Raw genomic sequence first — 15,516 nt, 5'->3', positions numbered from 1 at the left:
GAACTAACCATTTATTTAGAGTGATAATAAGCACTACTTGGGAGACAATACTTGTACCAAATACTTTTCAAAATTACTGTACTAAAAAATACTTGCGCTTTGCTAGCAAAATAAATGAAGCAATTAGAAAACAACTGGTTCTGAGAATTAAACATGGTCAATGTACTTAACTAAAAGCCTGACATATGAATCTGGGAAATTATATTTGTCTTTTTGTATTTCCAATAACTACAGTGACACTGGTCACAGCTAGAAAAAACACAGCAGAACTGAATAAAACAGTTACAGTAGGGTTTTTTCAGATTTGGTGCAGCCAAATCAGGTCTGTCAACAAATTTCATTTACCATCATCTTCGGTAAATCTTCATTATATAAATTAGTCACAATGAAAACTGCATTAATGCCTTGTTGCCTCTACTTTTTATATTCCTCCAATAAGGACATTTCAACATTTCGCAAGTGACAGCACTCCGGGGGGAGGGAGGAGAGGAGAAAAATGCAAGCAACCAACCAAATATGCATCCTTGGAGGATTACAAGAATCAATTGATGTACAGTATTAGGTTCAAGTCAGTCATAATATGGTTAAATTGTTCTCCAATTAATAACACAAACTGTCAAGTCTCATTTCCTAACAATTTAGGAGTTCTGCCAGACCACAAAAGACAAGGCAATATCAAACCTGTCTGTGCCAATTTTTCAGTTTTCCTGCAGACTGTAATAAAGGTCAGGGTAAAGCTAATGAAAAAGGAAGCCAACTATCCATGTATTTTCCCTTCTAACTGGGTAGAAAAATACCTCTACACAAAGCTTACCTTACCAAGTAAATGAGTGCATATATGAATACATGTATGTATGGACATAGACACATATGTATGTATGTATGAATGTTTTACAGCTTATTTTAAGAGAAAAAGTAGTCAGGCTATCTTGTGGAGATAACATTCACAATCTCATCTGCATGTGCCAATGGGCTCTCATTCACATTAAGATCAGTAAAAGTTTCCAGTTAAAATGGCAGTGTTGATGCTTCAAGGGCTCAAATTCAGCACAGTGTTTAAGTAATTCAAAGTATATAAAACTTCCCCACCCTGCTCTATTCATGCATTTTCTGTTTGTCCATATCAAATGTTTTTCAAATTTAGCCTCAACTTACATATTCTGACAGAGACTTCACAAAACATTAGTCATTTTTCAGTAGCATGACAAATATGCAAGAAGCCTTTCCCTTAACAATGTCTCTTTTTATTAAAAATGACAAATTACTTATTTTTGGGGAACTTCAAATGGATTAACAAATTTATAGCCTTTTTTAAGACTATATAGAGTTTACTGAGATAAAGGGAGGAAACAAAGTCAGTAAGGAATACTATTGCCTAAACAAATTGACTGCCAGACTAGTACCTTTTCTTCTTCTATCACCTTAATATACAAAACCCTACCATAATCCAAGCCCTACAACTACTTGTCAAAATTGCCATGATTAAAAAATTATATTCTGATCTTCCCAACAAGAATAAACACAAATAAATTAAAGACGTTAATGACAGACTTTCAAATTACTATTACAAACACTTACTATACAAAAATTCTGGGAGTACCATTTCTGCAAAGTGAAACTTGTTAACAAATGACAAAAAGGTTATCAGACCCCAAACTTTTTTCAAACAAGTAAATTTAAATCTGACAATCTAAAGAGAATTCTTCAACAGAATTCTATGAAGTAGGTTATCCACCTTCATTATTCAAGTTTTCTTTCAAAAGAGTCTGAAATCTAACAGCAAATTGCTACTCAAGAATTAGAAAAAAAAAAAAACAAATATTAAATTATTACGTAATTAAGTATCTTCATAGCTAAATTAAAATTCTAGGGTCTAACTGTCATTCTTCAGCTAATCAGAACTTTTACAAAAGCTGTCACGAGGCTGTTTTCACAAAAGAGCTGCTGCAATAAATTTTAAGTCTAGATAAAGAACATTTAGTTGCAGTACTGGAAAATTCAATTTATGGATCTTAAAAAAAGAACCAATTTCTGTGTTAAGCCCAAAACTCAAATCAAGCTATGAAACTGTTGCTTATGAAAACTCTAATAAGAACTAACCATTTATTTAGAGTGATAATAAGCACTACTTGGGAGACAATACTTGTACCAAATACTTTTCAAAATTACTGTACTAAAAAATACTTGTGCTTTGATCAAAAAAGCCATAATTCTCCCACTGACACCAGGCTCAGATCCAGCTATTGATCTGTTGGTCTTCCTGTTTCTTCCCTCATCATTCCCTAAATTCTCTAAAAACACAAATATTTACATATCATTAGGAATAAAACACATGAAGACTGTAGAACAAAAGATGGCTTTCTACAGGTAATGATTCACATTCCAAGTACACAGAAGTTTGGAAGGGTCTTACCATGCCATCCACAGACATAAAGCCTCATAATAAGAGACCTACTGGCAACAGACAGAAAACATTTCACAGTAGAGTTTAGCTTACTAATTCATTAAGCATTCATTAAATCCTTTCCACGTCCCTCTTTCATTCCAGGAATTCTTCTTAGTTTTACTGTTAAGTCCACCCTTTTACAACAAACTAGATTTCTGCGTAATTGTCTTCACAATTGTTTCCAGTTACATTAGAAACTGTAATTTTAACCAAATTTAACACAGTGAAAAACTCAGGTAGCAGCAGCATGAGCAGGACTGCAGGACTGAGAATGACTCAGGAAGGGAAGGTGACTCCTGCAGTCTTAATCACAGGATGCTGATAGCACTATTTCAAACAGGACAGGGGCCATTTATTTTCTCCTCTTTCAAAGAAAATAAAAAGTGTATGTTTGAAAAAAAAAAAACAACCCTAACCACTAAAAACCATCAATTTCTTCACATCCTGCCAATCAATGCTTGATTTATAGCTGGAACAGAAGGCTTTACATAGTTTTTTAGATTAGTCTACATATGATTTATTGAATCTTTCTCAAATCTCTTAATGAATAAAGAATCCTTTTCACTTATACAGTGTGTATATACTTCTCTTTTATGCTGCTAACAGTATCACATCCAGAAAAATCACTATCTGATGCTGTATGCCACTCGTTGAAACATTCTCTGTACAATTACAATGCCTCAAACATTTACAAACATCCTTGCTTTATAGATTAGCAACTACAAGGAGAAAAGGTTGTAACTGTCAGCAGTAGAAACAAATTTCAGCTCTCCAATGGAAAATTTGAAGGCCTAGCTTTTAAAGCACCTCACATTTTTGATGTACAAGTTACAAGCTCAGAACACAGCTTCTGTGAATTTCAGTTTCAGCCTGTGATGCTCGGACATCCTCCAGCTAGTCCTACTCCCAAATTGCATCTTGCAAATTCTGTGCCTAATCCTCTCCTACCAGTTACTGATTAAGGAGCACCCATGTCTGAGTGCTTTGGGATATCTGGACGAGTAGCCCACATACAAAGTACAGAAAATTCATTGTCGAACAACTGCCGCTCCAACCAGTCTCTAATGGTTGATAATTTAGAGATAATGGTAATTATCTCTAATTATCACAAGATAATTTTCCTCTCATTACTTCCCAGAATGTAACTTCTTGCAACAAGTAACATAGGAAAACTGACTTCCTACACTGTCTCATTTCATGCCTACAGCTTTTTCCTTGCAAGTGGAAGGAGTTTCTGAAGAAGAGGAAAACAAACACACCATTCATGACTGCATCACTGAAAACTGTATCATTAAACATTGCACACAAAGCAGATTAAGACTACAAAATCCACAACCTCTACCTGGAATTTTTAGCTTTTTAGACAAAAAACACTTAAAACACTATTACAGGTTTCCAAATTAAAGCAATTTAAAAATGACAGGATATTAATAAGCTCCTTCAACCAACCAGTATCAGGTTCAGCTTCATCAGCTCTAAAGAAGAATTTAAAAATCCTTGAAAGCAAGAATGGCCAAACTGTCTGAACCTGGAAGCCTCAGAGCAGAAGTACCATGTGCTTGAGAACTCCAAGCTACATGGAAAAATCAGAAACCTACATGGAATAGTTCACAACACTGCATTGCAGAGTCTTGAAGGGTTCACAGTCACATGTACACAGCTGGTTCAAAAGTACTACAGGTTGAGACACCATGTTTTTCAAAACCGGTCTAAATGTTGCTTTTTAGTTTTTTGTCACATCTATTTCTCCATATCAATATAAGTAACATTAAGCACACAGAGTGAGAATTCAGTGTGGAAGAATGCTTTAGAGAAATATCTGACACTGTTGCAAGCAAACAGAATTTTTCTACTGGCAAATATTTTGTAAAATTACTAGATGTTCTATTGAGATGAGCTGACATTAACAAAAACTTGGAAGTCTTGCAAACTCCACATACTACAGCTTTAGTTTTGCCACATTGCAAACAAAACAGGCAGCTTTCAGAAAAAGGTGAAAGAAAACAAAACAGTAAAACTGAACTGACTTGGTGAAAAATTTCATTCTGTGCACTACTGTTTTGCTGTTTATTCATTGTCACTACACTGTGTATTCTGAATATTATTTCTGATATTTGAAGACAGAGGGAAGTTTTTTTGGAAGGAAACTTGTAGAGTATCAGAACACTGTTAGTTTTTCCATGAGCAAACAAACAAAAAAAACAAACCATAGAAAGTCCACAGCAAGTTCAAGACTTTATTTGTTTCCTTCCTCAAATACAACTTGTAGTAGTTAAGGTATTATCCACTTTACATAAGCACTGTAGCTTACCTTACGTGCTACCAGAAAATGAGCTCCCAAGAAACAAACACATTTAGGGAGAGAGAGAAAGCTATATGCAGACAAAATTCTCCAGAGATACAGGTCATTCTCTGCCTGTTATTTTTCATTGCATTAGTAACCATTCAGCAAAATCAGTTTGATTGATTAATTTAAGCCCCCAGTTTGAAAACTGTCAGGACAAAAGCTCTGTAACTACATTAAACATTCCCTATAGGGTTGAAATTGAATGATTCATTCCTTGCTAATGGCTAATAGTCAAACACCCCCTAGACGTCTTGATCTTCTGTCAGAAAGTCTATTTATTCAAAAGATTTATAGCAGTGTGTCTAGTAAAGTGAAGTTCAGGTTTCAGAGAGAGAACAATCTAGAAAAATACTACCCCACACACACATATCTTTACAGGGCAAGATGGAAAAACTGTCATCTAGTTCTTTGCAGAAGAATTCATGAATACAGAAGAAATACTTCATGTCCTTCTTCAGCAAGATGCAAAGTAAAGCTTAAAAGGCTTTTAGAAGACCAGATAATTCTAATTTTTTCTTGGCCATTTTTACATTTAAGCAGCTTACTTCATGGTACTGCAACTCATTCATAAGCAGTAGCTGGAATTTAAAGAACTTCTCAGAAATGGGAACAGATCTGAGAGGGATAAACATATATTATACCTCCTGCTATTAGTCTTTGATACCACTAACCAAAAGGATTATTTTGTTCTCAACAGTCACATAGCACAAAGATTTTTCAAGGAACTGTAGGTTGCTGAAACCTCTCTTCTCTGATGGGCAGAAACAGTTATTTAGCCCTCCATTCCTAGTGTCCTCCTCACTAAGCAGCACTTCATCTGGTCTGCAATATTCTTCCTCTTGGAAAAAAACCAGCACAGCAGAGTTAGAACTGAATACACTTTCAAGGTAACCAGTCATTATCTTCAGTGAAAGACAGAAGTGTAAATATTTCTAAAATATGCATGGAAGTCTATTTATCAGATGGTTTCCTACATGATCATGATAAGAAAAGGAGAAAAATGCTAATTATGAAGAGCCATTTAGCCATGTAATTATGGTAACACAAAAACTGAGTGTCACAACTATCAATAGACATTAGTACAGTTTAAGTTAAATCAAAGGCCATCTGCAAACTGACTCTTCCAGTCTGTCTTATACCCCGTACCAATTCAATAGTTGAATGGCAACAGTCATTTCTGCCAACACACTTTTCATCTAAACACTAAGACATTCAGAAATTTTGAAGCAATTTGTGTGCCAGCTTCCATTTTTTAAAGAAGATTTTGGGCAGTTACGTGTCATTCGACAGACACATAAATGTAATATCTTGTTAAACGTAAAATATTTTCCCAAGCTGTCCTCCCCATGAAAGTCTATAGTGCACATAAAGTTCCTGAGTGCTACACACTCCCCCCTCTATCATCATCACTGAAACACAGATGCTACTGAAAAATTTAGTGCAGAAGCCTTCTTGTGATTATCAAAGTCCAATGGCTGTGGCTCCTCTAACTTCTAACTAGAGGATAATTCTCTTTATATATCTACCTGTCACAGTAGATCTTAAAAAAACACAAGTGGCTACTCTCTGATATTTTTTATTTCCAAGAATCAATTTTGCAACAGAAAGTTTCCCAACTTCTGCATTATAGTGTCATTACTACATTACCATAGTAATATTACTATAACTATAAAATCTAATGAACTTTGAGCATTTTACGCACAATAACAATTCTGGAGATAAGGGTTTAAGGCTCAGGAACTAGAATCACCATATGAAAAAGGCAATCATAAATACCATGTAAAAATTCATGAGAATGGAATCAATTCCAAGATAATCATGCAGTGGAGAATCTTGCCAAGATTCAAAATAAATACTTTTAAACAGTGGACCTTTAGAGGTGCTGTATCTCATCTAATAAAGGGTCAGCTGCTAGAAAGCACCTTCCACTACATTTAGCCACCTGCCAGGAGAAAAGTACTCCCTCACCATTCCCTGATGCTCACCTCGCCAATTTTCAATGAATGAGAATCAATGAGAAGAATTAGACACCTGTACCTCCTAGACCAATGCTGTGAACTTTAGGAGGCAGCCAGAATATCAGTGACATAAACAAAAATGCTGATCTTGGCGCTCTTTACCAGTTGAAGTAGGTAGGGCTAACTTGGACTTCAAGCACAAGAATCAGCTGGATGATACGTAATTACTCCATATATAATCAGAGAGAGTCAACAATTTCCACAGTTCAACTAATGCCCAATATTTTAACTCCATCTTCAAAAGCTACAGCCACCTGCCATGACTAAGTTGCTTTTGGAAACACCACTCAGTGTCGTATCATTGGTAGCTCCTGACTTTCCTGTCTTTTTTGCCTGACACCTGCATGTTTACCTGGAAAGGAGGTTTTACTTCTTCGCAGAGGTTTCTGCCTGGGGAAAGCAGATGCCCATGAACCAGTGGGAATGTGGACTAATAGAAACATACCTGGACAGCTATCTGTCACTATTTCAGGTTTCCCTTCACTCCTCCTACTACACAAATTTAACTTTTTCAAAACTGTGAGCTGCAAGCATTTTTTTTTTTGTCACAATGTGATTGGTTGCACCATGTGGTGTAAATTTCAGGAAGCCTGAATGTTTTTCTCAAAAGTACAACAGAATACAAACATTCACCTCCTACTTCTGTGCAAAATTTATAATAAACAATTATAAAATTTCATCAGTCTTAAGAAAAAAATGTTTTACACAATACATTGAACACACTGTCTTAAGCTAGAAAAAAAATTAGCATTATGCATACATACATACACATATATATGTCATATACAGGTAAAAATACTCTAAAAGAAAGGCCTTATAAAATCAGGCCTTGCTCTGCTGAATTACCAGCTGGCCTGTAAGTTCCCACAGGAAAGAATCAGAAGAATTCATTCACAAGAATTCAAGTCAGTTAACACAATAAACTATTCCGGCAACCTGTAATGGTGATGTCATTCTGTTTGCACCTGTAGTAACTAAAGATCTGTCCCATGAGAATCCACAAAGGAAAAATATAAACACCTGAGTAAGAGAGAGTCTTAGCACGTACACACAAAACACATTTTAATCAATTAATTAAGTGGCAAGAAAACTACTAGCCAGTTAGAGTTGCACACGAGGTCTGTGAAAACTGCATGAAAATGAGTTATGTGAATAAAGAATGGGCTTTTTCTGCATGAAGAAACTGAATCCCGCCTGCCTTATTGCAACATATATACACACACATAAACATAAGTAATCAAATATAAACACCTGAGGTATATCAGAAAATCTGAACTATTAGTTAACATCATTTAACACTCCTTTCTCCAAACAAAACCAAGATTTCCACACCTACAGAATACATAGCTTTACCTGATCAGTTGTTGTAACATCAGAAATTACAGCATCAGGAGGTCTCTTGGGTGGAGTTGCTGTTAACTAAAGCAAAAGTAATAGTATTATTAATCTTTCAAAGCAAAAATATTTTATTGATACCTAATTCCAAAATATACAAGTTATAGTATAAAAACAAACAATATTTACCAATTTGGTAAGCTTGCTCCTATCCTTTCTACATTTATGGACAAATAGAAAAAGCTATTTAGTCCAGAAAAGGTCTCTTATCAAGGTTAGCCTCACAAAGACAGTGACTCTCAGGCATCAGATCTTGCCTACAGTTACACGATTCACCTGATGAGTTTGGTAACATTTCTTCCAAATTATCCAAAAAAAAAGCCAAGCAAGAATTATTCACTCAGAGAAAACAATTGTCTCACAGAATATTAATATGCTTTGGAACACAGAAACGAAAACGAAGCTTGTAAAATAATACTTTTAAAGGCACAATTAGGAACAAAATTATTTACCTCACCTGAGGACTGTTACATTACTTTTCACCTTTACAAGCTTCCAGCACCTTTTTGTTTTACACTTTTTTTTACATTTTTTATTGCAATTATACAAATAAGATATACTGCTGCATATTAAACCCCACATTACTGCAAAAAAGCTGTTCCTTCTGCAATCTACAGCTTCATAGTTCAGTTTCAAAGACATAAATCTTATCAACAAACTGACAGAGAACATCCTAGATCATGACAAACATAAAGGACACCATAATGAATTCAAGCTATTACAGTAGCTGAAATCTCTTTTTCTCCTCAACTCCTTGTGTTTTCAAAACAAACAAAAAAACTGAGAAAGAAACTGCCATAAGCTCCAAAATTAAATGAAGCAAACAGTTTCTCAGCTGTAGTAAGTTTACTTGTCTTAATTTTTGTAAGGTCTTTACAAGAAAAGGTCTTAAATAAAAGAAGTACTGTGTCTGTGTAGTTTCATGTCTAATAAAAGCAAAGACTCTTTATTTTTATTTTATTTTTGCCCTGTTTATTGACACAGAGCAAGACCACTTCTTGACTAGAAGACTTGATAACAGCACTCCTCTTGTCTGTTCAAGAACCACAGTGGACTTAAACAATCAGCTTGACAAGAACATTACCTAAAAAGGCTTTCTAAACAAGCATGATTTACTAATCTATTTCCAGCTGGTTTAAATAAATTCAACTTGACCTACTGAGCCATTAAAACTAGCCAACATGTGAATAATCAATGAAACTCTTCTACCCACAGGTCAAGAAACCCTCAACTTAAGAAAAGACATGACTTAGACAATGCGTTGCTCACCACAGACCTCAGCTTGGAAATCTATTCCTCTTGACTTGAAATACAATTTTCAAATACAATAAAAGTGTTTAGTGACAAAAAGACACACTGTAGCATATGTCTTTTCAGTTTGGCATTTCTCCTTCCACAGAGGGGTATGAAACTCTTTTTAATTGGGAAGGTTTCCAAAGCAAATTCATTACTGAAAACCAGCACCTTGAATGCTGATGCCTCTGCTGAAATTGCTGTATTATTGTGTTGTCTTAATAAGACTACATTTGGGAGATTATTTTTTTTATCATGGGAAGGAGCTGCCTGGCACAGGTATTCTTCATATTTTAAAATGTAAAATAATGTATGCAACGTTCTCACAATTCACTAAATAGGGTGAAGAAATTGCAGTTACTTAAAGTGCAATGTTTAAGAACATTGCATTGTAGTGCCAAAGCACTACACTGGACTCACTGATGTCATCACTATAGGTTAGCCTTGAAACACAGGGCTTTTTACATGTGCGGCTTATAAAATCTGATTGCAGAAGAATTAAGGCTTCCTTCAAAGACCTCAAAATACTGCAACAATTTCCTGTGAATTTTTTTATACTACACAGAGGATCTTTGAAGCATGGAGGCATCTCAGCACCTGATTTGTAAAGTTTATACACAATGAAACTTCTATATAATGATACAGATTTAAGTAAAAAAAACTTGTAACTTCACATCCAAAAACCCCAAAGAACATCACCTGCAGTATTTCACATACATGAAACCTAGGTATTTCAATATAAACGTTCAAAAACACTGAGCTTAAGATATTATCTATTCAACTGTTTATTACTGTAGCGCCTCACGGCTCTAGCTCACAGTAACATCATGCAGTCACAGCTGACACTGCCCTCAAACACAATATTGAAGGGGACAATGGCAGGTACCCAAGCATTTCGACATACACACGGTGTCCATGTGACAATGTTCGCTACTTGCTAACTCTCTGAAAACAGAGAAGTTCAGCTCCAAACTATAACATTGCTTCTCTTTTCTTCTTTAAGCTTTTCAAGCCTCTTTCACACAAACACATAGATTTAGAAAGAGCTACACCTAGAGATCTTTTCTAGAAACTGCAAGCTGAACCCTAATACTGCTTTCCATTAGGATATTCTACCATTTCAAATATTTCAGTGTAGGAATGTCTCATCTGTGTAATGTTTATCAATTCACTTTTCTCCCTAACTCTTAAAGTAAAACAACTGGTTTCCCAAGACCTGAACAGTACCTTTTCATTCAGGCTCTGCAGTGAACAAAAGTATTTAAATCCCATCTGAGTTTGTACAGCTGCACTCTTTAAATGCTAGTTTATACTTCCTAGTTTGTATACCAAATATTTTTCTTGCAGTGCTGACAGTAGTCTTTATGTATTTGGTATTTTTTAAATATGGAAATGCATGGATTTACCTTGGCCTTTTCTGATGTTCGTTTTCCACCAAATCTTCCAGCTCCAACAAAAAACAAGGAGAACTGATTATAACACACTAGGTCCTTTCCACTATAGGTATTCACTGAAAGACAAAAAAGAAGGGCATATATTATCTTCAATCTCCTTTTTCATACAACTCGTATATGTTGCTACAAGAGCCAAGTTCGGCTAGAAACTTGACAAAGTTCACTTTTACAACTGAGGGGACAGTGGTCACACTTTCACAATGCACTGATGCATTTCCCTAGTAGGGAAGACTAATGATCTGTTTCAAATAATATCATGAACTTTATCTATATGAAGGCATTAAAATTTAAAAAATGAGCTATCAAAATGGTGACAACATTCAAGGTGTTAAAAATATTTGACAATATAGAACTGAAATTAGTTTTATTTCAGCATCTCCTACTGTATTAACAATTTACTTAATTACAGAATGTAATTAATTGTACTAAGAAATATGAGGTATTAAAAGCTATTGAGAATACACAGTGTGTAAAGCACATTATTAACTCCTATAAAAAAGTGTAGCACCTTTTATGAGAAGAATTCTAGTTTAAGGTCACCGGTTTCTTCTTTTGAACAAGTTAGATTTCTTACACTGAACTGAGATTGAGCTTCCTATTTTAGTTCATATCTATTTCACTCCTTTACACCTCTGACTGGAATTCACAGCACTGTTTTATTAATAATGTTCATTTCCAGTTACAGTAGAAATTTAAAAACCACTGAGACTCTGCTCACAAAAAGAACTTTTGCATGTTGCCAGAATAGACTGGCTTCATATTAAGCCCAGTATGAAAGCAAAACACAGCTATGAAGAATGGTCAGTAAAAACCTTTTTACTCACTGAAAGAATAAAAGGCTGACAGTGTTTAGAGATTCACAGCCTATAAACCTACTCTTTCTGTCTGATTTCCCAAAGGACTTTGACATAATTACACATAACGAGAGTAAGATTCTGAAAACAAGTTATCAACTTCTTGAGAAATTCTCATTCTCTGACTTTGATAGAAGAGGAAGGAAATGGGCTTTTTTTAGAATAAAATGATGTAGACATAAAAAAAGGAATGCAGGACATGCTCTTAAAGATCAATGCTCTGCAGATGGGTCTACACAACATAACAATATGATTAACCTGTGCAAAACCAACCACAAAACATATGTAAACATGCCTCTTATTGTGGAGTGGAGGAATGTAAACCGGCTGCCTTCAGGCAGGGAAAAGTATTATTGTTGTTAAGAACTATGATCTGTTTGCATACTGCATTATTCTAGCTACACAGGAAGAAAGTGTTCTTATTTCAGCATGCTAACTACCCAAGAACAATTACACTTTGATCAGTTTGCATGGTGTTCTACCTACACAGGAAGAAAGAGTTTCTATTTCAGTAGATTAACTGACGAAGAACAATTACACAGCCACATCTCACTGAGATTTAATAAGCTAAGTCTTCGTGGAAGGGCTGGCAGTTATTGATACAGCTAGTAAAAAAGTGAAGCCTAATAAATATAACTGCACCCCCATCAAAAGCCAAAAACTATTTTACCATCTATTAGCACGACTGCTCCTGATCCTTTGTCCAGAATATCAGCAACAGTTGCAACTGAAGTTAATTCTCCTGCAAGAAAAGAACAAAGACACATTGTAACCTTTTACTTCAGGAAGAAGCCCACAGATTGCTCTTCACACTTACTTACTAACTTCCTTACCTACTATTATCATCATTGTTGTTATTATTATTATTGTAATTTTTATTATCAACATCCTAAGAATTGTAATAGTCACATTAATTACAATCATCATGACTATAACAACAGTGTCTGGGAATCTTTGCAAATCTTGGTTTGAAGATCTGAGTGTTGTTTTGCTTGGGGTATTTTTCTAACTTTTGGGGCTTTTTAAAAATAGAATTTGATTATAGTTCATGTATTCAGAGCTAAACACATCACTATTTAGACTCAAACATGTTGCTATCTTCAAAGATAGCTCCAAGCATTTAAGGATTGCCCTCAGGAGGGCTGAGACAACCACAGTCCTACGGAAGAGAAGCCTATCTCACAGCCTGGGCACAGGAGTCCCTGAAGTTTGTCACAGACATTTAGAGATACCATGTGTTTATAAATCAGCCTACAGAATGCAGAACAAAAACTTTTATGAAGTCCTGGCAATCCATTACTAATCATCAGAGTTCTTCATAGTAAATACAATTTTTAGATATCTCCTTTTTGTTTCAACAAGAAATTCTACCATTTATTTTCAGATTGCAATTTTATTTTTTTTTTTTGCTACACTCTCAAAAACTTAATTTTTAAAAGCTACTAATGAATAAATACAGACACATGCATATCCTTAATTAAAGTAACAAGTCTCAGATGGTGTAATCTTGGAAAATTCAGCCATCTCTGAAAAGAATTTGCTACTGCAGTAAGTAATACCTTGATAATTTTGACAGGAAGAAAAGTAAATGTGTTTTAGCCTCCTCCTTAGGATGTCTATTTGTTTTTTACATACATGATTTAAATCTTATCCTCTTACAGGCATACAGACATAATCAATGTTGAAGAATCCCTAGGTAAATATCCCAAAAATTTTAAGATACAACCTTACTGAAATATTTTAACATTCTGGTAATTAGTATCAAATTAGATGAACAATACATAGGTATGTAGTGTATTTGCTTATTGTATCAAAGATTACACATACTTTATGAAGTATACTGTAGGAATACTACAGTATTCTTTATGTCAAAAAACACAGTTTCAGAATTCCTTCAAGAACACAACAGTGTACCTCTCTTCTCCCCCACTTCTTGTAAAAAAGATATGCAGTATTACAGTTTGAAAAAAAACTTCCCTATTTCCATTTGCAATATGGCTAAAGGAACTGTTGTCATAATGAAAAACAAATCAGCAACACAGGACTGACCTGAGGTTGGTAGTGGTTTATAAAGCTCCAGATATTGTTCACCATGCAGCATCTATGTAAAGAAATACAGTGCCGTAACAACAATCAATAGATTGCTTTGTCCCCCAAGTCAATACACAACTATTTTAGAAAATGTTCAGAGAAAACAAATTATAAAAAAATTCAAATTTTGTTCTTTTGTTTTTCTAACTTCATCCCCAAAATATTTTCAAATAAAGTTTTATGGTTTAAAAAATACAAAGTGAATACAAAGTAAAATTTAATATTGAATTCATCATACATCTCATCATAGGAAGACACATTATACAAGTGAAGTGAATGAATAATTTCTTAGGATGTAAGAATACAAACCACTGAACTTTTCTAGAACAAAAGGAACTTAACAATATTACAAAGACGTAAGTGAAGTCACTTTTCAGTTATATGATACACAAGCAAAACTAGATAATTTACTCTTCCATACCCTTGTGATATCAAAATTCAGTCCTGGAAGAGAAGGAACACCATCAAACATTGATGTCTGAGCGGGAATTACTCCAAAGCTGGGTAAACAGCAGAATCCTTCACTTCCTTCAAAGAGAAATTTTAGGTGGTCTGGATCCTTAGTTGACATCCCCACACCAAGTGCATATAGAATAGGCTCCAAGTGAGTGTATTTATACACGTTGGTACCCAATTCACGACCAACAACACTTGCCTGGAAGTAAGAAGTTAGCATAAAATAAAAAATCAAAAACAGTTAATACTGAACTTGCATTATTTCTGTAATACTTCTATCAAAACTAATGCTTGAGCATTTTCTTTACAGTCATAGGTACACAAATCATGAGTAATAAATACACCATAAACTATTTATGTATACACTGTAATACAAGCAACTCAAATGCAAGGCATTATACCTTGCTTAAGCAAGCTACCTCAAGAATAAATGTTGTAACTTTATACAGCTGCACTCAGCAGTGCATAAGATTTTTCCTATAACAAACCACAATTGAAATAATTAGCACCATAATAAGACTGAAACAATGAAAAATTATCTGTAGAGAAGGAACCAGAGCAAAATGGTGCTGCCCAGAAATACACAAGCTCCTGCTTTTCTGAATAGTACTTTAATTCAAGAGGCTTAGCAGAACTTACAAGTACTTAGATTCTCCATTATCCAGTCTATTTAGTCATAACCTTTCCTATCATCAACAGGAAAAACAGAGAGTGGAATCAGGAGATGTTTTTCGTTCTGCTTCCTTACTTCACATTTTATACCCCACCTTTCTTTTTTGCAGACAGCAAGCCAGAGTAGAAGCTGGGTAGCAACACAAGTCTCTCTGCTCAATGTTTTCACCCAGCTTTGAGTGCATCTGGTAGACAGATGTACTTACCATGTCAACAGAAGGAGAAACCACCGATCCAGAGCTTGTTGAATTCATAGAAACATTCCCTTGAGACTCTATCTGACTTAGAGCATCACTCAATACACTTATGGACTCTAGAGAAAGGAATTGAAAAAACTCACTGTCAGATAACTATACATGACACACTCCAGTTACAGACACATAATACACATCAATCAGCAAATGAGACATAGCCTGGTGTTTCTCAGTTTGCCTTTAAACACAGTAAATATACATCTGCAAATTGAGCATGGTGCTGTATCTTGCAAGCA

The 15,516-nt window shown here is 34.9% G+C and overlaps 1 protein-coding gene across 2 annotated transcripts in view; it reads right to left on the bottom strand.

The window, feature by feature from the left end:
- HSD17B4 (hydroxysteroid 17-beta dehydrogenase 4) overlaps positions 1-15,516 on the bottom strand; it is a 59,001-nt gene that overhangs the window by 20,309 nt on the left and 23,176 nt on the right. For both annotated transcript variants that reach the window (XM_015653353.3, XM_015653355.3), the window contains exons 12-17: positions 15,233-15,339; positions 14,320-14,553; positions 13,857-13,908; positions 12,478-12,549; positions 10,906-11,009; positions 8,165-8,230 (exon numbers count right to left, since the gene is read on the bottom strand). In XM_015653353.3, the coding sequence (XP_015508839.1) occupies positions 8,165-8,230; positions 10,906-11,009; positions 12,478-12,549; positions 13,857-13,908; positions 14,320-14,553; positions 15,233-15,339 (635 nt within the window). The remainder of the gene's footprint in view (positions 1-8,164; positions 8,231-10,905; positions 11,010-12,477; positions 12,550-13,856; positions 13,909-14,319; positions 14,554-15,232; positions 15,340-15,516) is intronic.

This window comes from Parus major, chromosome Z, assembly GCF_001522545.3.
Source record: "Parus major isolate Abel chromosome Z, Parus_major1.1, whole genome shotgun sequence".
Lineage (NCBI taxonomy): Eukaryota > Metazoa > Chordata > Aves > Passeriformes > Paridae > Parus > Parus major.
This window is presented reverse-complemented; position numbering and strand designations above follow the sequence as displayed.